This window comes from Castor canadensis, chromosome 12, assembly GCF_047511655.1.
Source record: "Castor canadensis chromosome 12, mCasCan1.hap1v2, whole genome shotgun sequence".
NCBI classification, from domain to species: Eukaryota; Metazoa; Chordata; class Mammalia; order Rodentia; family Castoridae; genus Castor; species Castor canadensis.
Genome location: NC_133397.1, coordinates 27,203,038 through 27,225,134, shown reverse-complemented (window position 1 = coordinate 27,225,134; position 22,097 = coordinate 27,203,038). Strand labels below are relative to the sequence as shown.

General features: G+C 40.7%; 1 protein-coding gene across 6 annotated transcripts in view; it reads right to left on the bottom strand.

The window, feature by feature from the left end:
- Positions 1-22,097, bottom strand: part of Slc30a6 (solute carrier family 30 member 6) — a 52,127-nt gene that overhangs the window by 18,276 nt on the left and 11,754 nt on the right. For 4 of the 6 annotated variants that reach the window (XM_074049466.1, XM_074049462.1, XM_074049465.1 and 1 more), the window contains 5 exons: positions 5,599-5,664; positions 4,336-4,416; positions 3,661-3,696; positions 2,820-2,914; positions 414-462 (listed from right to left, as the gene is read on the bottom strand). In XM_074049466.1, coding sequence (XP_073905567.1) covers positions 414-462; positions 2,820-2,914; positions 3,661-3,696; positions 4,336-4,416; positions 5,599-5,664 — 327 coding nt within the window. Of the gene's footprint in view, positions 1-77; positions 151-413; positions 463-2,819; positions 2,915-3,660; positions 3,697-4,335; positions 4,417-5,598; positions 5,665-22,097 lie in introns of those variants that run through there. The other 2 variants (XM_074049467.1, XM_074049468.1) reach the window with 2 other exon arrangements.

Genomic DNA, 22,097 nt, shown 5'->3' with positions numbered 1-22,097 from the left:
ATGAAAAACCAAACAAAAAGAGAATTCATTAGCAGAGTTCACATTATACTGATGAAAACCTTGTAAAAGTAACTTACATTGTACTTTTTAAAGAAGGCAAAGAGGACTTGGGCACAAAGCTCTATCACTTGCAAAGATCTTGTTTGTGTATCACTAACTAAAAAGTAAACAGAGAGTAATAATATGATCTGTGCCATTCATGCAGTAAACTAGTGATAAATGGTCTAAAGCTCCCTCTTTTTAGTTTTAATGTTTTCAGTGGTGCTGGTAATTAAACCCAAGACCTTGTGCATGCCAGACAAGAGCTCTACCACGGAGCTAAATCCCCACCCCAATGTAAGGCTTCTTAATAGATGAACTTCTTATGAGTTCTTTTTAAAGTATGCATATCATAAAACTCTGTAACTTCTTACCTTCGACTAAGATCTGCAACATGCTCTTGAAGCCAGCTTGTACTAGCAGCTTTAGGAAGAAAACACTTAAATTATCTACATAGAAGAATAAACCACTATTAGAAATACTTGAGTTCTTTTATTTTAAAAATAAGTTTGGGAGTGACAATATAACATAACAAATGGACATGTTACTCCTGAAATCTAGAACTTTTTCCTTTTTTATGCTCTTAAGATGCTAAGTCAAATATAGTTTTAACCATAATAAAGGATTGATCTGAAGGAATTAGTGAACTTAAATTAATTTGAAGTTTTTAAAGGCTTTTTATATAGTAAAGCACAGCTTCATAAGCACTGTGCTGAGAATGTGTTCTAAGTATACCAACTATTATTTCCCTTGGCTCTCAGAAAATCAGGTGGGGATGTGGGTACATCCAAAAACACCTGCCAATGACTGTACATGGACAAGTAGCCTCCAGATTCACACATCCTCTTCCATTTACCCCAGGGTGCTAAAGAAATAGTCATTTTCTTATAAGTATATAATGTAAAAGAGATTGGCAACCCTACACAAAAGACTAGCAGAGTAGTTTATGACTCTGATATTAGAATGTCTGGATTCACACCTGTAACCTAGCTCCTTGGAAGGAGGACTGCAGTTTGAAGCCAGTCCAGGTAAATAATTTGAGAGAGACTATTCTGAAAGTACCCAACACAAAAAGGACTGGCGGAATGGCTCAAATGGTAGAGCTCCTGCCTAGCAAGCATGAGGCCCTGAGTTCAAGCTCCATTACCACAAAAAAAAAAAAAAATCCAAGCTCAGCCTATAACTAAGTGAATGACTTTGAACAAATGATTTAATCTCTCTGTGCCCCAAGGTTAAATGGGGACAGTAAAATTATTTACTTCATATGACTATGCAGAGAATTAGATGGGTTATTCTGAATAAAATAAGAATTTCAAGTAAAATCACGAATCAAGTAAAATCCCACAAAAAAGAAAGTATATATTCTGGTGATTATAACTAGCTTTATTTAAATAAAGATCTTTGGTATGCAGTTCATGCAGTAATTTTTTTCTCCTTAGACTGGAGTTTGAACTTTAGGGCTTCACTCTTGCAAAGCAGATGCTCTATTGCTTGGGTTACACCTCCAGGTCATTTTGTTCTGGTTATTTTGGAGATAGCATTGAGAACTATTTGCCCAGGCTGGCCTCAAACCTCAATCCGTCCAATGTCAGCCTCCCAAGTACCTAGGATTACAGGTGTGAGCTATCTGTGTGGTGTCCAGCTTCATGCAGTAATTCGTAAACTTTAACTCATATAAACATAATTTGTCTTCCTAACACTTAGGAAGTTGTTTGAATTTGAATGAGCATTTCAGAAAGCTTCCATCTTTTTACTGTCCTGGTGTGCACACATCAGTAAAACCTACAAAGATCCTCCTCTGTCTTTGCTTCTCTATGTGGATCTGTGTACACATCCTCTTTTGTTTTCACCTCACTATTCTATCAGTTAGCAGCTAATCTCTTGTTGATTGGTAGGATTTCAAACCATTAAAATTGTTAAAACTGCCAATAATTTATACCACTGAAATGAAAAACCTGTAAGGACTTTAAAATAAAAGAACACTTCAAAAGATACAAAGTTTTGGTACTATCAAATACATTCCTATCCACTTATTGCCGAAGAGCAATTCCTGGGAACTTATTTCATTAATAGAATACAATTATTTTCAGTCAGCACGTCAACTATTCCATGTAAGCCAATGCTTTTATGTTTACAACAGACTTTTCTTAGGTAGAGTATACATCTAAAATCTCACCCATTCATGTTATTTGGTAAATGTAATTTTTTTTCTTTTTCTTTGGCGGTACTAGGGATTGAGCTCTTAGGCTTAGGCAGGTGCACTACAACTTAAGCTGTTCCCCCAGTCCTTTCATTGCTATTTTTGAGATAGGGTCTCATTTATGTCCGGGGCCAGCCTGGACCCTGATCCTCCTATTTATGCTTCCCCATAGCTGGGGATGACAGGCACAAGCCATTGTGCCCAATCACTGGTTGAGATGAGGTCATTCAAACTTTTTGCCTGGGCTGGACTCAAACCAGAATCCTCCCGATCTCTGCCTCCTAAGTAGCGAGGGTTACAGGCTTCAGCCACCACTCTTAGCCAGTAAATGTAACTTTTCATCACACATAATTTAATATACAGATCAGCCCTGCCTGTTGTTATATATTATTTGAAAGCGTGAGTTAATGAGATTTTGTTTTATAATCTTCTGCTTAAAGAATATGTGAGGACTTTTGGCCTGCTTCTTCCTTCTTTTCTGAAAATACTCTCATGTATCTACATGTCAATAAGGCAAAGAAAAGACTTTCTATAAGAGATTAAGTGGACATCTCTTAATAGCCAATAAAAAAAAACATACCTTCAGAGACATATGCAAAAGGTTTATTCCGAATAGAAAGCATCGTGAACAGGTTGAAAGAAAGAGCCACAAAAGTACCAACTAATAATCTTCCCCTAAAAAAAAAAAAAACAATAATATTCACTTTTACTTTTTCTCTTGGCAATATCAACATGTAATTTCACAAAGTACAGAGATTGAAGTCTACAAAGGTAAAGAAAAATCTGCTGTAAGGGTATGGTATTTCCAGAGCCAGCATCTGGTCTTAGTAACTAGCCACACAATCTGTGTACTGTCTGCTGGTGCTACATCTTACACAGGACAAAAAAAGGCCTCTTATCATTAACAATATCTTCTTATAGGTAATTACTATAATAAATTTGTATAAATGCTAATGCAATTTGGTTTATAACACATTGGACAAGCCAGACTTTCCTGAATTAACTGATCAGAATTTGAAATTATAGAAGATTCAAGGGAGTTGGTCTTTAGCCTTAGTGTGTTGATCTGGATCTGTAAATTACGAAGGACTTGAAGCCAAGGTAGAAAGACCTTCTAGTGCAGTATAATAAATATGTCTAGGTCCTACGAACTGTTAAGGGGAAAAGGAGTCTTGGGATTTGGAGATTTTGTTTTTGAAATGCTAGAGTAAACGTATACTGCCACACTTTGAACTCTGCCATTGTACAAAGTAACTATTACCAATTAGTAATTGAAATGAATAGTACATTATACATTGCATTAAAATTAAAATTTTGGGCTGGGGTGTATCTCAGTTGTAGAGCTCTTGTTGCATAGCATAGATGAGGCCCTGGGTTTGATTCCCAGCACTACAAAAAATAAATAAAAAATAAAATCTCACGTGTGTATCTCAGGCTGTTCCAAAAAGCGTTCTACACTAAAAGAAAGAAAAATATATTAAATAAACCCGATTTTAAAACTACAAGCCTGTTTTAAATATACAATTAATCTACGTTAAAGTTCACAAAATCTTTTAACATTATAACAGTCATAAGGCTAGGAGCTTCACAAATTATTCTCAGAAAGTAATATTAAGCTGGGTGCTGGTGGCTCACTCTGGCAATCTTAGCTACTCAATAAGCAGAGATCAGGAGACACACAGTTCAAAGCCAGCCCAGGCAAATGTTTCGTGAGACTATCTCGAAAATACCTGACACATAAAAGGGCTAGTAGAATGGCTCAAGTGACAGAGCACCTACCTAGTAAGCATGAAGCCTTGAGTTAAAAAAAAAAAAAAAATTAATCTTTCTCAACCAAACCTGTTTCAATGGGTTTGTGATAAACATCAAGCCATGGCTTACTAAATCTCTTTCTTTCATTCAGATCCACCTACTATTGAATTTGGTTACATCAAAAAAAGAAATAGAAGTGGAAAAAAAGAAAGTCTGAAATAAGAAATTGTAATACCAAAACTCTAGCACTGCTCATATTAATTTGCATGCCCTTCAAACCAGATGTGTTTCCATGGATTCCCAAAAGTGCATTGGTAGGATTTAGAACAATATATTGAATGTACCTTTCTTTTAATATGAAAAGCGCTCCCAACTGTGCCAAGACTGTGGAAGCAAATACAGCCAGAACTTCTAATCTTTCAAACCTGAAATCAGAAAATTAATTAGATCACCATAATTTTTTGAATTCACAACTAGCCTCTTTAAAACACATTTGCATTCATTTATTCATTCTCTAAATATACGCATGTGCAGTCTACTATTAGCAAATGCTACTCAATCAGACTACAAAATCTCTAGAAGGAAATTGAAAAGAAGTGAAAAATTAAAGATTAAAGAAAAGAGTACCTATTTATTCAACATATATTCCCTGGACCTATTTATGGTCCTTATTTTTGTAGAAATAACCGTTATTATAATAATAGCTAACATTTTATTGTCCCAACTTGCACTAGACATTGGTTAGTGCTTGCCCTATTACCTCATTTAAACATTGAGTACTTATGAGGATTACTTTATCCACTTTTTCCCTCTGAACAGATAAGGAACACATAGAGGAAAAGTAACTGTTCAGAATCATGAAAAAGTAAGCTTTTCAAATTCAAGTGTTCTTGATTTTAACTTTTTATACTGTCTCTCGTTTCCACATGTATTGCAGTTAATTATGAATATGCTTTTTAATCCCTAAACTCTAAGCTAGAGGTCAGGGACTATTGTTTTATTCATTACAGTTTTTCCAATATCACATAGTCTAATGGTCCCTGATACATATAATAAGTTTAAATGCTTAACATTCTCAAGGAAATAATCATGAAGGTTCAAATATAAGGTCGGAATCATGTCATAAAAGATGTTCATCATATTGCTGTTTGTAAAGGAAAAATGCTGGAATCAAAATAGAGCATTATATATTATTAAAAACATAATAGGGCTGGTGGAGTGGCTCAAGTGGTAGAGCACCTGCCTAGCAAGCGTGAGGCCTTGAGTTCAAACCCCAGTACTTTCTCCAACCAAAACAAGTTCTAGGATTTGAGCCAAACCCTCAGCCCTAAAATAAGTTTCTTAAAATACTAAAGAACTTACTGTGATCACTTTATGTTAATATTTATTTCATAAAATATAATAAAACTGAATGTGAACATTTATATTTTCAAGGTTCCTGTTTTTTTTCTAGACTCTTCTTAGATGGTGCTTTTCTGTCTACTTACACTATTTGATTATTATGTCATTAAACAGACAGCATTTTTTGCCTAAAAATACCACAGTTAGCTCTTTACTGTACTAGTATCTTAAAAGCAGTAAGTTAGCAGAAAATAATTTGAACTTACCCAAATGAATAGACAGGACTAGGTTTCCTCATCATTACCCAGTAACTTATTAAACATGTTATTAAACTAAGTAGAAAGAAAAATAAACTTAGCATTAGAATTAGACCTCTCATGCAGAGACAAATTAGGTTTTCAGAATTCCTAACTTGCTGAAAGTTAATCAGTGTTGGCACAAACTAAGTTAAATTATTCTAGTAATTTATAATCTAATCACATCCTAACCCATGGTATACCTGGATGATGACATTTTCAACATGGGAAGAAACTAAAAGAAGTTATAAGTCACCATTAAGTCAGTTAAATAGAACCTAAACCCATACTTTCTATGAAATGTTATCCATCCTCAATAATTTACATAACTAGGAATAAAAAGATACAAAATAATTACAATGGCTATATATTTTATTCTAGCATATAAAGTGAATGTTAACATTGATAAATCAACTTTTATTATGTAACTATTAACATCTGTGTGGGATAAAATTATTTTCATTTTTCAAGTACAGTGGAGGTTTACTCTAACAGAACTTACTAATGTATAAAATTAATGAAACAAGTATTTGTTTTATACCCATTTAAGGTAGTTTAGTTATGGGAGTAATGAAAAGACATCTTTGTAACACTCCTATTACATGAATCTTGAAGAGATCAATGTCTAAGTATTTTGCAATCCAATCCTTATATGGACATATGAAAGGCCCCATGAAGCAGGGAGCCAACAGGCTGTCTCTCTAGCTCACGATTCCTCACTTCTCAGTAGTAATTATCCCTCATTTCTTTTCATGTCTATACACTTACAGCAGGAACTTTTGTGTTCTTAGGTGACTCTGCTCCCAGTCCATAGCTGACTCACCCATGGGTACACACCTGAATCTCTAAGCTGGGCCAAATCTGCTCTGGAATAATTTAGAATTGCAGCCAAGGAATTCCAGGCTTATCTTGGATACTTTCTTACACAAAGGAAATGCAAATTTGAAAGTTGGAAGCATTACCTATATTGCTATCCTTGTATCTGGGAGCAGGGAAATCTGACCATAAGAAAGCAACAGATGGGTACTGGTGGCTCATACCTAGAATCCTAGCAACTTGGGAAGCTGAGATCAAGAGGACTGCAGTTTGAGGCCAGGCCAGGCAAATAGTCAAATAGTTCTCGAGACCCCATCTCTAAAATAACCAGAACAAAATAGACTGGTGGTATGGCTCATGGGGTAGAGAGCCTGTTTGCAGCCCAAAAAAAAAAAAAAAGAAGAAGAAAGCAATTCAAGGGGGGTTCTTTGCAAAGGGAACAGACACGAGAGACGGAGAGGACAGATTTCTACACTGCTATAGTCTTGAGGCCTACCTCAGTATCTGCCCTCAGATTCCATGAAACACTCAAGATAGCTCTGATGGGAGTCATATAGTTAAAACTAAAAAGACTTCTTCCCACTCATCATGACAAAGTTCTTATGGTCTGCTAAGGTCATTTAGAATCATCCAATTAATTAATTCAGCAAGAATTTTGTATTTAGATTGACGCTATGTTAAAAATCCATTTGGTCTTGAAGAGGTGGATAATTTTTTGCTTGTTTAAGGCACAGTCTTTCTATGTAGTCCAGGCTGGCTTCGAACTTGAGGCTCAGCTGCTCAAGTGTGTTTGCAACCATGCTCAACCAGGGTGGATAACTTTTTACTACTGACAAATACAGATGAGAACCCTCAAAGTAGGACACTTGAAAAATCCATTGAGTATGTCTGAATATTAGTTTTAAAATATTTTATGCTTAAAAACAACTGAATGAAAATCTGAAACCTTTAGTATAATTCAGTAATTTTAAGAAGTGTATATTTTCATATTTTATTAATCCTGAAATCAGAATGAATGTTACAATTTGAGGCAATCACAGTTGAACAGGCAGCAGTTTTCTCTTTCTTGGTGCCACATAAAATATTTTTGTGTTTTATAATTGTTGGGATGTAAAACTGAACCAAGAGGAAATTAATCACCTGAATAGACCTATAACACAAAATGAAATTGAAGCAGCAATCAAGAGTCTCCCCAAAAAGAAAAGTCCAGGACCTGATGGATTCTCTGCTGAATTCTATCAGACCTTTAAAGAAGAACTGATACCAACCCTCCTTAAACTGTTCCATGAAATAGAAAGGGAAGGAAAACTGCCAAACACATTTTATGAAGCCACTATTACACTTATCCCAAAACCAGGCAAAGACACCTCCAAAAAGGAGAACTATAGGCCAATCTCCTTAATGAACATTGATGCAAAAATCCTCAACAAAATAATGGCAAATCGAATTCAGCAACACATCAAAAAGATTATTCACCACGACCAGGTAGGCTTCATCCCAGGGATGCAGGGGTGGTTCAACATACAAAAATCAATAAACGTAATAAACCACATTAACAGAAGCAAAGACAAAAACCACTTGATCATCTCAATAGATGCAGAAAAAGCCTTTGATAAGATCCAACATCATTTCATGATAAAAGCTCTAAGAAAACTAGGAATAGAAGGAAAGTTCCTCAACATTATAAAAGCTATATATGACAAACCTACAGCCAGCATTATACTTAACGGAGAAAAATTAAAACCATTCCCTCTAAAATCAGGAACCAGACAAGGATGCCCACTATCTCCATTCCTATTCAACATAGTACTGGAATTCCTAGCCAGAGCAATTAGGCAAGAAGAAGGAATAAAAGGAATACAAATAGGTAAAGAAACTGTCAAAATATCCCTATTTGCAGACGACATGATCCTATACCTTAAAGACCCAAAAAACTCTACTCAGAAGCTTCTAGACATCATCAATAGCTATAGCAAGGTAGCAGGATATAAAATCAACATAGAAAAATCATTAGCATTTCTATACACTAACAATGAGCAAACGGAAAAAGAATGTATGAAAACAATTCCATTTACAATAGCCTCAAACAAAATCAAATACCTAGGTGTAAACCTAACAAAAGATGTGAAAGACCTCTACAAGGAAAACTATACACTTCCGAAGAAAGAGATTGAGGAAGACTATAGAAAGTGGAGAGATCTCCCATGCTCATGGATTGGTAGAATCAACATAGTAAAAATGTCTATACTCCCAAAAGTAATCTACATGTTTAATGCAATTCCCATCAAAATTCCAATGACATTCATCAAAGAGATTGAAAAATCTACTGTTAAATTTATATGGAAACACAAGAGGCCACGAATAGCCAAGGCAATACTCAGTCAAAAGAACAATGCAGGAGGTATCACAATACCTGACTTCAAACTATATTACAAAGCAATAATAATAAAAACAGCATGGTACTGGCACAAAAACAGACATGAAGACCAGTGGAACAGAATAGAGGATCCAGATATGAAGCCACACAACTATAAGCAACTTATCTTTGACAAAGGAGCTAAAAATATACGATGGAGAAATAGCAGCCTCTTCAACAAAAACTGCTGGGAAAACTGGTTAGCAGTCTGCAAAAAACTGAAACTAGATCCATGTATATCACCCTATACCAAGATTAACTCAAAATGGATCAAGGATCTGAATATCAGACCCCAAACTCTTAAGTTGATACAAGAAAGAGTAGGAAATACTCTGGAGTTAGTAGGTATAGGTAAGAACTTTCTCAATGAAACCCCAGCAGCACAGCAACTAAGAGATAGCATAGATAAATGGGACCTCATAAAACTAAAAAGCTTCTGTTCATCAAAAGAAATGGTCTCTAAACTGAAGAGAACACCCACAGAGTGGGAGAAAATATTTGCCAACTATACATCAGACAAAGGACTGATAACCAGAATATACAGGGAACTTAAAAAACTAAATTCTCCCAAAACTAATGAACCAATAAAGAAATGGGCAGGTGAACTAAACAGAACTTTCTCAAAAGAAGAAATTCAAATGGCCAGAAAACACATGAAAAAATGCTCACCATCTCTAGCAATAAAGGAAATGCAAATTAAAACCACACTAAGATTCCACCTCACCCCTGTTAGAATAGCCATCATCAGCAACACCACCAACAACAGGTGTTGGCGAGGATGCGGGGAAAAAGGAACCCTCTTACACTGTTGGTGGGAATGTAGACTAGTACAACCACTCTGGAAAAAAATTTGGAGGCTACTTAAAAAGCTGGACATCGATCTACCATTTGATCCAGCAATACCACTCTTGGGGATATACCCAAAAGACTGTTACTCCAGAGGCACCTGCACATCCATGTTTATTGCGGCACTATTCACAATAGCCAAGTTATGGAAACAGCCAAGATGCCCCAGCACTGACGAATGGATTAAGAAAATGTGGTATCTAAATAGGAAAAGGGGACCAGGAACTAGAGAAAAGGTTAGATCAAAAAGAATTAACCTAGAAGGTAACACCCACACACAGGAAATCAATGTGAGTCAATGCCCTGTATAGCTATCCTTATCTCAACCAGCAAAACCCCTTGTTCCTTCCTATTATTGCTTATACTCTCTCTACAACAAAATTAGAGATAAGGGCAAAATAGTTTCTGCTGGGTATTGAGGGGGGGAGCGGGAGGGGGTGGAGTGGGTGGTAAGGGAGGGGGTGGGGGCAGGGGGGAGAAATGAACCAAGCCTTGTATGCACATATGAATAATAAAAGAAAAATGAAAAAAAAAAAAAAAAAAAAAAGAAAATGTGGTATCTATACACAATGGAATTTTATGCAGCCATGAAGAAGAACGAAATGTTATCATTCGCTGGTAAATGGATGGAATTGGAGAACATCATTCTGAGTGAGGTTAGCCTGGCTCAAAAGACCAAAAATCGTATGTTCTCCCTCATATGTGGACATTAGATCAAGGGCAAACACAACAAGGGGATTGGACTATGAGCACATGATAAAAGTGAGAGCACACAAGGGAGGGGTGAGGATAGGTAAGACACCTAAAAAACTAGCTAGCATTTGTTGCCCTTAATGCAGAGAAACTAAAGCAGATACCTTAAAGCAACTGAGGCCAATAGGAAAAGGAGACCAGGAACTAGAGAAAAGGTTAGATTAAAAAGAATTAACCGAGAAGGTAACACCCACGCACAGGAAATCAATGTGAGTCAATGCCCTGTATAGCTATCCTTATCTCAACCAGCAAAACCCCTTGTTCCTTTCTATTACTGCTTATACTCTCTCTACAACAAAATTAGAGATAAGGGCAAAATAGTTTCTGCGGGGTATTGAGGGGGGGAGCGGGAGGGGGTGGAGTGGGTGGTAAGGGAGGGGGTGGGGGCAGGGGGGAGAAATAAACCAAGCCTTGTATGCACATATGAATAAATAAAAGAAAAATGAAAAAAAAAATAATTGTTGGGATGTAATAGTTGATGAAATATGGGATGTCATTCTACTTTATTACCATTAGTATATAAATCAGCACTCACTAATTGATAAATCATTCAGTACGTTTAATTTTACTTATCTATATACATCGATTCCCATCAATCTCCATAGTTTTAACAACATGATCTTGGTATTAAGGTTCTGCATTAAAACATATGTCTATGGAGTGGGACATGGATCAAATAGTAGAGTGCCCTATCATCCCAGCTGTTTGGGAAATGTAAATAAGGCTGAGGTCAAGTCTAGCCTGGGCATAAACACAAGGCCTATTAGAAAGATAACTAAAAGGCTGAAGGTGTGGCCAAGCAGCAGAGTACCTGCCTAGCAAGTGCAAGGCACTGAGTTCTAACCCTAGTACTGCCAAAAAAAAGTAACAAAAAATGTCTACCTCTATGTAACTTGAGACAAGTGAAAGTCTAAATGAACCTAAATCATCTTTTTTTTCTGAAATGTTATATATATTTGATTTATAGAACATATTTAGGTCTCTAAAAAAAAAACCTCCTCAAAGTAAGTGAAAAGACCATAAAACTTCAAGACATTAGGGAGATATTATTCTATTATTATTTTTTATCTTACTATATATTACTATTACTTTAGTATTATCATCAGTATGGTTTGTAACATTAATAACTATTCCTCTAACATATTTGAAGCTGCATTTATTTATTTTGAGTTAGTACTTTGTTTACACAATTGAAAGTTCAAAATGGATGAAAAGATATAAGGTGGGATTATTTTAAACTTGTTCCCTAGCCACAGAGTCTTCCTCAAATAAGTAATCATTATCATCAGTTTTTTAATTATTCAACCCATGTATATTTACATAAATGCAAGTACATAGATGTATAGTGCTTTCTTTCTTTTTCTTTTTTTGGTTGCACTGGGGTTGACCTCAGGCTTGTTAGGCAGGCGCTTTACCATTTGAGCCACTCCACCAGCCCTATACGTGTATAGTGTATATTTGTGTATGTACGTGTGGATTCTTCTTACTCCTAACTCCTTTTTATTAGAAATCTGCAACATACTATACACACTGTTGTTTAGCTTGCACTTTCCACTCATTAGTACCCTTGTATATTCTATGTCAGTATATAAAATGCTTTGACCTTATAGTTTATGGCTTGCTAATATCTGATACACACATCAAAGGTTCTAAAAATTATAGTCCGTAGATGAATCCTGTCAGTTTTACTAAATGTTAGAAATGCAAACTCTTGGGCCCCACCCTATACTTCCTGAATAAGAAACTGGAACTGGAGCAATCCATATTTTAAAGTTTTCCAAGTTCAAGTGGTAGAACACCCGCTCTGCAAGTCTGAAGATCTTGAGTTCAGTCCCATCCAAAAAAAAAAACCTTTCCATATAATTCTGATGTATGCTCAAGTTTGACAACCCAATGGTATAAATGCACCAAAAATAACATATGCCAACATGTGCCCTTTGCCCCAGCAGATCCCCATAGCAGAAACCAGTAAAGCCAGCACAGGATGCCCCGTGCAGGATAAGATAAACAGGATGGGGGCAGGTGAAATGTGAGGAATGTGAGAAATGTGAGCAGATTGCGAAAGACGACTAGAAGTACATGCAAAATGTGCCCTGCCTGCTTGCTAAATGTAACCGTGTGCGCGAATACTGACCCTTGAATCTATAGGCTAAAAAGTAATGTACTCTTAAATGGATAGGCTGGAAATGTATGTGGTGTTACAAACTCATTGGCTATGTACTGTGCGGGCTTTTGCTGTAACGGCCGGTAGGGGCCTATATAAGATCTTCCCTAAAGAGGCTCGGGGTCTTGTCTGCCCAATCGGACCTGTGTGTCTGTGTGGGAGCTTGACCCTGGCTTGCCAGCTCAATAAACTCTGCTTTGTTGATTGCATTCACGCGTGACTCTCTGTCTCTCGGAGGAATAGGATTCTCGGACCCTAACATTTGGAGGTCCCACCGAGATACCCTTTTTCGAGAAGGCAGACAGTCCACGAGAAAGCAGAGGTGATTCCAAGTCCTAGGCATTGGGAGAGTCTGAGATTCTCATTTGGAGGGAACTAATTGGTAGATGATTGTTCCCGTTTGGGCTGTGGCGGGGATTTGGCCAATCCCTGGGGAGAATCATTCTGGGAATCTCGTTAAGGGGACCACATGGTCCTGCTGGGAGAGGCTTTCCTCTCATTTGGGCTCGAGCATTTCAGGAATCCTGGCGTCAGGTGAAGAACTAATTGAACTAGTCGAATGACCACCCGTCAAGTGGTCGCCTTTCGGCCTGATATCCAAATTGGACGGTGAGGAGGTTGAATGGGGTGCGCACCAGCGTGAGAGAAGGACCGGTCCAAGCGAGTGGTGGAGAGTGTTCTGTGTGTGTGGAGTTATTGTTGCTTTCACCCTTTTTGTTCTATCTCTCCTGGTGGTTGCTTCTCATCCCACAATGGGACAGGGACAAGCAACCCCAAAGTCTTTGATTCTCTCTCACTTTCCAGAAGTCAAAAAAAGGGCATTAAATGCGGGTCTGGTCATTAAGAAAGGTAAGTTCGACACCCTTTGTTCTGCAGAATGGCCCACCTTCGGAGTCGGATGGCCTATTCAAGGTTCCCTCTCCCTAGACCTGATCACTAAGGTCAAGGCTGTCGTTTTCCGACCAGGCAATCAAGGCCACCCAGATCAGGCCCCCTACATTTTGGTTTGGGAAGATTTAGCGGGGAACCCCCCCCTTGGTTAACAGCTTTTCTGACTCACCCCTCCAGTTCGGCTCTCGGGGCTAAAACCCCAGTCACGCCTGCCTTGGTCATAAAAGAGGAAGAGAAACCTCCCCTTCCCTCCCTGACCATCCTCAAAATAGGACACCCTCTTTACCACCCCCGGTCTTACTGGAGAGTTCCCTCCTTTACCCGTCCCTCGAGGGGGTAGAGGAAGATCGGCCGCCCCCATATGTGACTCCCTCTGGTCAGGCCAGTGCTCCGGAGGAGGAAATTTCCGCATCCTCCTCAACAGGACCGACGGCTGGAGGAGGAATGGGTCGAAGACTCCACCCCTGAGGGGTACGGGAAAGGGAGGGAGAAGATGGGCCCTCCTCATCAACACATGGGGAGGAAATTGTCCCCACATTTCCAGTCCAGACGGTAGGCCAAGGAGGACCGGGAGGGGGGCAACAGTTTCAGTACTGGCCCTTCTCCTCCAGTGATCTATATAACTGGAGGACGCAGAACCTGCCCTTTTCAGAAGACCCTAAGTGTCTCATAGATCTCCTGGAGTCCGTCATGCATACACAGTGCCCCACATGGGACGACTGTCACCAGCTGCTCAATACTCTTTTTACGATGGAGGAGCAGGAGCGCATCCTCCACGAAGCTAGAAAGAACGTCTTGGGGGACAACGGGAGACCCACAACCCTCCAACCGGCCATAGACGAGGCCTTCCCCCTACGCCGCCCTGATTGGGATTTCGGAACCGCAGAAGGTAGGGAGCGTCTCCGAATCTACCGCCAGACTCTTATGGCAGGTCTCCGAGCGGCCGCTAGGAGGCCCACCAACTTTGCAAAGGTAAAGGCAGTTGTCCAAGGGGAAAATGAAAGCCTGGCCGGTTTCTTAGAGCGCCTCTATGAGGCATACCATCAGTACAACCCTATTGACCCCAGGGTGGAGATCCACCGGTCTGCTGTGGTATTCTCATTCATTAATCAGGCAGCTCCAGACATTAGGAGAAAACTCAATAAACAGGAAAACTTAGGGGAGATAACCATTAGGGAAATGTTACAGATAGCAGAGAAGGTCTTTACCGCAAAGAAAACTCCAAAAGAAAGGGAAAAAAGGCGGAAAAAGAAAGACAGGGAGGCCCAAAAAAAATTGAGGAAGGCGTACTACGGCCTTGTCGGTCCGCCTGGAATACTCCTCTGCTCCCCGTTCAAAAGCCGGAAAGCGGGGACTATAGGCCTGTGCAAGACCTGCAAAAGGTAAATGAGAGGGCGGAGGACATTCATCCCACTGTACCAAATCCCTATACCTTGCTCAGTCACCTACCGCCCTCACAAGTATGGTATACAACCCTTGATTTGAAAGATGCTTTCTTCAGCATTCCATTGTCAGAAATCAGCCAGCCGCTATTTGCATTCGAATGGCAAGAGGATGGGGGCCGGACCGGACAGCTCACTTGGACCAGACTGCCACAAGGATTTAAAAATTCTCCCACCCTGTTTAACGAGGCCCTGAGCCAGGACCTGGAGCCCTTTTGCCAGAGTCACCCGCGAGTCACTCTACTACAGTACGTTGATGACTTACTGTTAGCGGCAGAAACCCGAGAGGAATGCAGCAAGGCTACTGAACACCTGCTAACGGAGTTAGGTGAGCTGGGATATCGGGCAAGTGCCAAGAAGACCCACATCTGTGAAAGGTCAGTGACATATCTGGGTTATCGGATCGCGGATGGGGCAAGATGGCTGACTGATGCCATGAGACAGACTATTTTGACTATTCCACCCCCCACATCCACTAGGGGAGTGAGAGAGTTCCTGGGCTCCGCAGGGTTCTGTAGACTCTGGATTCCGGGATTTGCGGAGATAGCCAGAACCCTATATGAGGCCACCAAAGAGGCTCCGGATTGGAGGTGGGGAGAGGAACAACAGCGGGCCTTTGACCAGCTAAAGGCCGCCCTTCTCCAGGCCCCTGCCTTGACCCTACCAGACCCCACAAAATCATTCACTCTGTGAAAAAAAAAAAAAAGGGGGTAGCCAAAGGAGTCCTGGCCCAACAGTTAGGTCCCTGGAAGAGACCCGTGGCATATCTTTCCAAGAAATTAGACGCAGTAGCATCAGGATGGCCCCCCTGCCTCCGCATCATAGCGGCTGTTGCCATGTTAGTGAGAGAAGCAGACAAATTAACCTTTGGACAGGCCCTCTGGGTCACGGCCCCTCACCCGGTGGAGAGAGTCCTTAAACAACCCCCTGGGAAATGGATGACGAATGCCAGGCTCACCCACTACCAGGGGCTCTTGCTGGATTCCCCTCAGATCACCTTCACAGATCCCATAACTCTGAACCCTGCCACCCTGTTGCCCAACCCGGAACTACAGACACCTGTCCATGACTGCAAGGAGTTCCTCTCCGAAGTTACCCAGGTACGGGTTGACCTAAAGGACACCCCATTGTCCGGCTGTAAATTAAACTGGTACACTGATGGAAGCAGTTTTGTCCAAAATGGAGTCCAAAGGGCAGGGGCAGCAGTGGTCGACCAAGAAGGAAACACGGTATGGAGCAGCGCCCTCCCACCCGGAACCTCAGCCCAAAAGGCAGAATTAATTGCCTTGGCCGAGGCCCTGGAAAGGGCAAAAGGAAAACGAGTCAATATCTACACCGATAGCCGCTATGCTTTCGGTACCATCCACGTCCACGGAGCCATCTATCGTGAAAGGGGATTTCGCACAGCAGAAGGAAAAGGCTTAAAAAACCTGGCTGAAGTCCAGCATCTATTAATAGCAGTGGAAAAAACCGAAGGCAGTGGCAGTGATGTATGTCCCAGGCCATCAGTCTGCCAAGACTCCGGAAGCTGTCGGTAACAACAGGGCGGATCAAGAAGCTAGGAGAGCAGCAATGGTGAGTCCCTCCATGGTCGCGGCTATAGATGTGCTTGTCCCCGAGCTCCCTTCGCTACCTCCCCGACCAGAGTACTCCTCGGAGGATTTCACTTGGATGAGAGCCCACTCCCTCACTAGAAAAAGGGAGGATGAATGGAGAAGCGACTTGGAAGGCAAGCTAATCCTGCCCGAGAAACTCAGCCGATTCCTGTTAGCTAACTTACATAAGTCCACCCACTTGGGGCGAAGAAAGTTGCTAGACTTGCTGACATCTGCACAACTCTGATTTCCGAACCAGACCGCGGCCGTCCGTCAAATTGTGGAGGATTGTGCTAGCTGTACAGCTATGAAACCAGGATGAAGGGAGGGGCACCACACAGGTATTCGGGAACGGGGGAGGGCCCCGGGAAGAAGCTGGGAAGTGGATTTTACCGAAGTAAAACCAGAAAAGTTTGGGTGCAAATATTTGCTAGTGTTCATAGATACCTTTTCGGGCTGGGTGGAGGTATTTCCTACAAAGAGGGAGACGAGTCAGGTAGTGGCAAAAGCCTTACTAGAAAAAATCATACCCAGGTACGGGGTGCCTGAGGCAATTGGGTCAGATAACGGTCCGGCTTTCGTTAGTAAAGTCCTGCAGGGACTAGCCCAGGCTATGGGGGCCAACTGGAAACTACATTGTGAATATAATCCCCAGAGCTCAGGGCAAGTAGAAAGGATGAATAGGACACTAAAGGAGACTTTAGCCAAATTGGCCCTGGAGACTGGTGGTGATTGGGTGACAGTCCTTCCCTTGGCCATCTTCTGAGTCTGAAACTCCCCTTATGTCCATGGGCTAACCCCCTTTGAGATCCTGTATGGGGCTCCACCCCCCCATCATTCAAAGGACCTTAAGCCCGGGACTAGGTGATCTGGCCCCAAATTACCTGACTATGCTACAGGCTCTAGCTAAGGTGCAACAACAAATATGGCCCTTAATTCAAGCGTACCATACTATTGAGAGGGTCCCGACTCCGGAACATGGCATAGTCCCGGGTGACATGGTATGGGTTAAAAGGCATCAGTCCAAAACCCTAAAGCCTAGATGGAAAGGACCTTATGTTGTACTGCTTACTACCCCCACCGCCCTCAAGGTCGATGGAATTGCACCATGGGTACACCACTCCCATGTGAGACGGGCACGTCCTCAGGAGGAGCAGGGAAATTGGACCGCACGACAGCATCCCACAAATCCACTCAAGCTCTGGCTGATACGGGATGCTCCAGAAAACGAAAACACCCCAGATGCTCCACAGCCCTCCTAGAATGGGATCATCACCTGGGTCCACTACACCCACATCAGACCGGCGGAACCAGTAGCTGTGAAGGAAGACTTCCTGCCAACAAGAAGGGTGTCCCACCACAAGGACAATTCCTTCAAACTCAAACTTCAGCAAACTGGACCTCGGTAACCTTATTCCTTTTTCTAACCCTGTCCACCACTTGCTTGGGGCATACAAATCCACCTCAACCTTTTAACCTGACCTGGATGATTGTAGATGTATCCACAGGAGACATGCTTAACCAGACCTCCAAGGTGACCCCTCCCAGCACCTGGTTCCCAGAATTATACTTTGACTTAAGGGCCTTATTCACTGGCAGGGGACAATGGGATTTGCGCCAAAGTTACTTCTATGTCTGCCCCGTTCCCCAACCCAACCACAGAAAAAAATGTGGAGGAATCGCAGACTATTATTGTAAGTCATGAGGTTGTGAGAGCTCAGGGGACATATGGTGGCCACCCCCTTAAACAGGGGAACCTTATTCAGTTAAGTAGAGTCTCTCAATCTGGTATTACATACCACCAACCTAGACCCATAAATAAGGGATGCCCAACTCCCCCCAATTGTAATCCCATTATGATAAATTTCACTGATTTAAAAAAAAAAAGGCGACAAATTGGGAATTGGGTAAATCCTGGGGAGTCAGACTCTACAAAACAAATCATCCAGGAGCCCTTTTTACCTTGCGGCGTGTGCGACAACCAGTCTCTACTCTAACAATAGGACCTTATATTCTAAACCGACTTGTGACTTTCATCAAAAACCGAATTAACACTGTCCAACTTCTGGTCCTCCGCCAACAATACCAGGCTCTTCATCCCCTTGAGAATGATTCCTCAATATAGCCCAAAGAAAAGGGGGGAATGAAAGGATGTGCCCTTGCCCCAGCAGATCCCCATAGCAGAAACCAGTAAAGCCAGCACAGGATGCCCCGTGCAGGATAAGATAAACAGGATGGGGGCAGGTGAAATGTGAGGAATGTAAGAAATGTGAGCAGATTGCGAAAGACGACTAGAAGTACATGCAAAATGTGCCCTGCCTGCTTGCTAAATGTAACCGTGTGCGTGAATACTGACCCTTGAATCTATAGGCTAAAAAGTAATGTACTCTTAAATGGATAGGCTGGAAATGTATGTGGTGTTACAAACTCATTGGCTATGTACTGTGCGGGCTTTTGCTGTAACGGCCGGTAGGGGCCTATATAAGATCTTCCCTAAAGAGGCTCGGGGTCTTGTCTGCCCAATCGGACCTGTGTGTCTGTGTGGGAGCTTGACCCTGGCTTGCCAGCTCAATAAACTCTGCTTTGTTGATTGCATTCACGCGTGACTCTGTCTCTCAGAGGAATAGGATTCTCGGACCCTAACAAAAGGTTCTAAAAATTATAGTCCGTAGATGAATCCTGTCAGTTTTACTAAATGTTAGAAATGCAAACTCTTGGGCCCCACCCTATACTTCCTGAATAAGAAACTGGAACTGGAGCAATCCATATTTTAAAGTTTTCCAAGTTCAAGTGGTAGAACACCCGCTCTGCAAGTCTGAAGATCTTGAGTTCAGTCCCATCCAAAAAAAAAAACCTTTCCATATAATTCTGATGTATGCTCAAGTTTGACAACCCAATGGTATAAATGCACCAAAAATAACATATGCCAACATTTATCCCATCAGTCACATACTGATTGTCTCCAATCTTTTGTACTAAATTTCACACACAACTGATTTTTAACCATTGGAGTATATCAATAGCATAATTTACTAGAAAAGAAACTGCTAGGTTTATAGGCACTTTTAAGTTTGATAGATAGTGCCCTCTGGGAGGGTGCACCGATTTATATTCCCATCAGCAATGTATAAGAGTACCTATTTAAATCCAAAACAATCCTGAAAAAGAACAAAGTTCGCTGGGGAAGTGGCTCAGTGATAGAGTGCTTGTCTAGCATTTTTGAGGACCTTGGTTTGATCCCCAGCCCTGAAAAAAAGAGAAAAAAAAAAAAAAAAAAAAAAGGACAGGAGATGTGGCTCAAGTGAAAACAAAACAAAACAAAAAAACCTCACTGGGCATAGTGGAACATCTATAATCCCAGCATTAGGGAGGTTGAGGCAGAGGATCATCAGTCTAAGCATTAGATACATAGTGAGTTTCAGGCCAGCATGGGTTACACAGTGAGATCCTGTGTTGAAAGGAAGAAAGGAAGGGAGGGAGGAAGGGAGGAAGGAGAGAAGGAAGAGAGGCATTGGGGGGAGGTGAGGAAGATAGAGAGAAAGAGAAATTGAAGAAGAGTAAGAGAAAGAAAGAAAGGAAAGAAAGAAAAGACTAGGATGATTATAATAAAAAAAGATGGCTACAAGTAACAAGTAACATTTTTTTAATATAATGAAAACAATTCTGCTTGGGAGAAGAAGTCAAGGAGGTCTGCAGTTCAAGGCTAGCCTAGGCAAAAAGTTCCTAAGACCCCATCTCAACATAAAAAGCTGGATGTGGTAGTGCAACCTGTCATCCCAGTTACACAGGGCAGCACAAACAGGAGGATTGTGGTCCAGGCCAGCCTAGGCATACAGGGAGATCCTATCTTAAAAATAACTAACACAAAAAAGGCTGGCAGAGAGGTTCAACTGGCAGGGTACCTGCCTAGCAAGCATGAGGGTTTGAGTTCAACCTCCAGTACCACAAAAACCAACCAACAGAAACAACTGTTGGTGAAGATGCAGAGAAACTAGAATCCTCAGAACACTCCTGATGGGACTGAAAACTGGTGCAGTCACTTTTGAAGACAGTACCAAATGATTCTGCAATTCTCTCCCCCCAAGTATAAACCCAAGAGAAATAAAAGCCTCTGTCTAAACAAAAACTTACTCACAAATGCTCAGAGCAGCATTATTTCTAATAGCTAAAAAGTAGAAACAATCCTAAATGTCCATCAACTGATAGGATAAATAAAATAGCCATATATTTCACCAATTAAACAAAAAGGGCAACTACTGAACAAACTACAACAAAACAGCAAAAACATGCTGAGAAGACAGTCATAAGAGACCACGTTTTTTATGGCTCCATTTATATGAAATGACCAGAATAGATAAAACTGTACAGAGAAAAAGCAGATTAGTGTTTGGTTAGGGCTGGAGAAGAGAACTGAATGACTGGGGAGTCATTTGGTGGCTAAGAGGAGTGATGCTTCTCTTTGAGTAATAAAAATGTTACAAAATTGGTCATGGTGATGAATGCACAATCTATGAATACAGCAAACTTCACTTGAATAAAGCTGTTTTTCAAAAAGAGCATCTATTTCCCCTTCAACAACAGAAGCATATTGAAATTTTCAAATCTTTTCAAGTTTTGAAAAATAAAGCATCTCAGAGTAATTTTAATTTGAGCAACCTTTTTTACCCCCCTTACTGGAGATTGGACCCAAGGTCTTACTCCTGCAAATCCCATATTCTTTTTTCTTTTCTCTTTTTTTTTTTTTTTGCAATACTGGGGTTTAAACTTAGGGCCCACACTTTCAGCCACTCCACCAGTCCATTTCTGTATTGGGTTTTTTTGAGATAGTGTCTCACAAACTATTTGCTTGGGCTGGCTTCAAACCATGATCCTCCTGATTTCTCCCTCCTTACATACATGAGCCACTGGTGCCCAGCTTGCCAAGCCCTATTCTACCACTGAATTATATCCCCAGTCTCTAGCAATTTTTCATAAGTCATTTATATTTCCTTCTCTGCAAAGTCTCTATGTGTGTCTTTTCTCTTTTTTTTCTCCCATTGGTCTTTGTCTTATTAAACTGTAAATTCCTTTAAATTTTATCAAAAACAATCATTTGAGATATGAGTTACAATATCTTCTCAAGATTGTTTTTTGTTTATAGTAATATTTGCTACCTAGACTTTATATTTTAATATGGTTGAATTCATCATTTTTTATAGCATAATCCTTAAAAATACCACAATTATTCCATGCTACATTCTCACAAGTGTTTAGGTCTATTACTCAACCTTCTGTGTTTTTTTGTTTCTGTTTTGTTTTTTGGCAGTGTTTTGTTCTGTTTTGTTTTTTGTTGGGGTTTGTGCTAGGGCCTTGTGCTTACTAGGCAAGTGCTCTATCAGTTGAGCCACACCCCCAGCCTGATAGTAGTCCACTCTTATGTGCAGTGGATACATTCTAAAATCCTGGTGGATGCCTAAAAAGCCATGGATAGTACTATGTATATACTATGTCTTTCCTATATATACATATCTATTGCCAATTATGTATAGTAAGAGATTAACAATAAC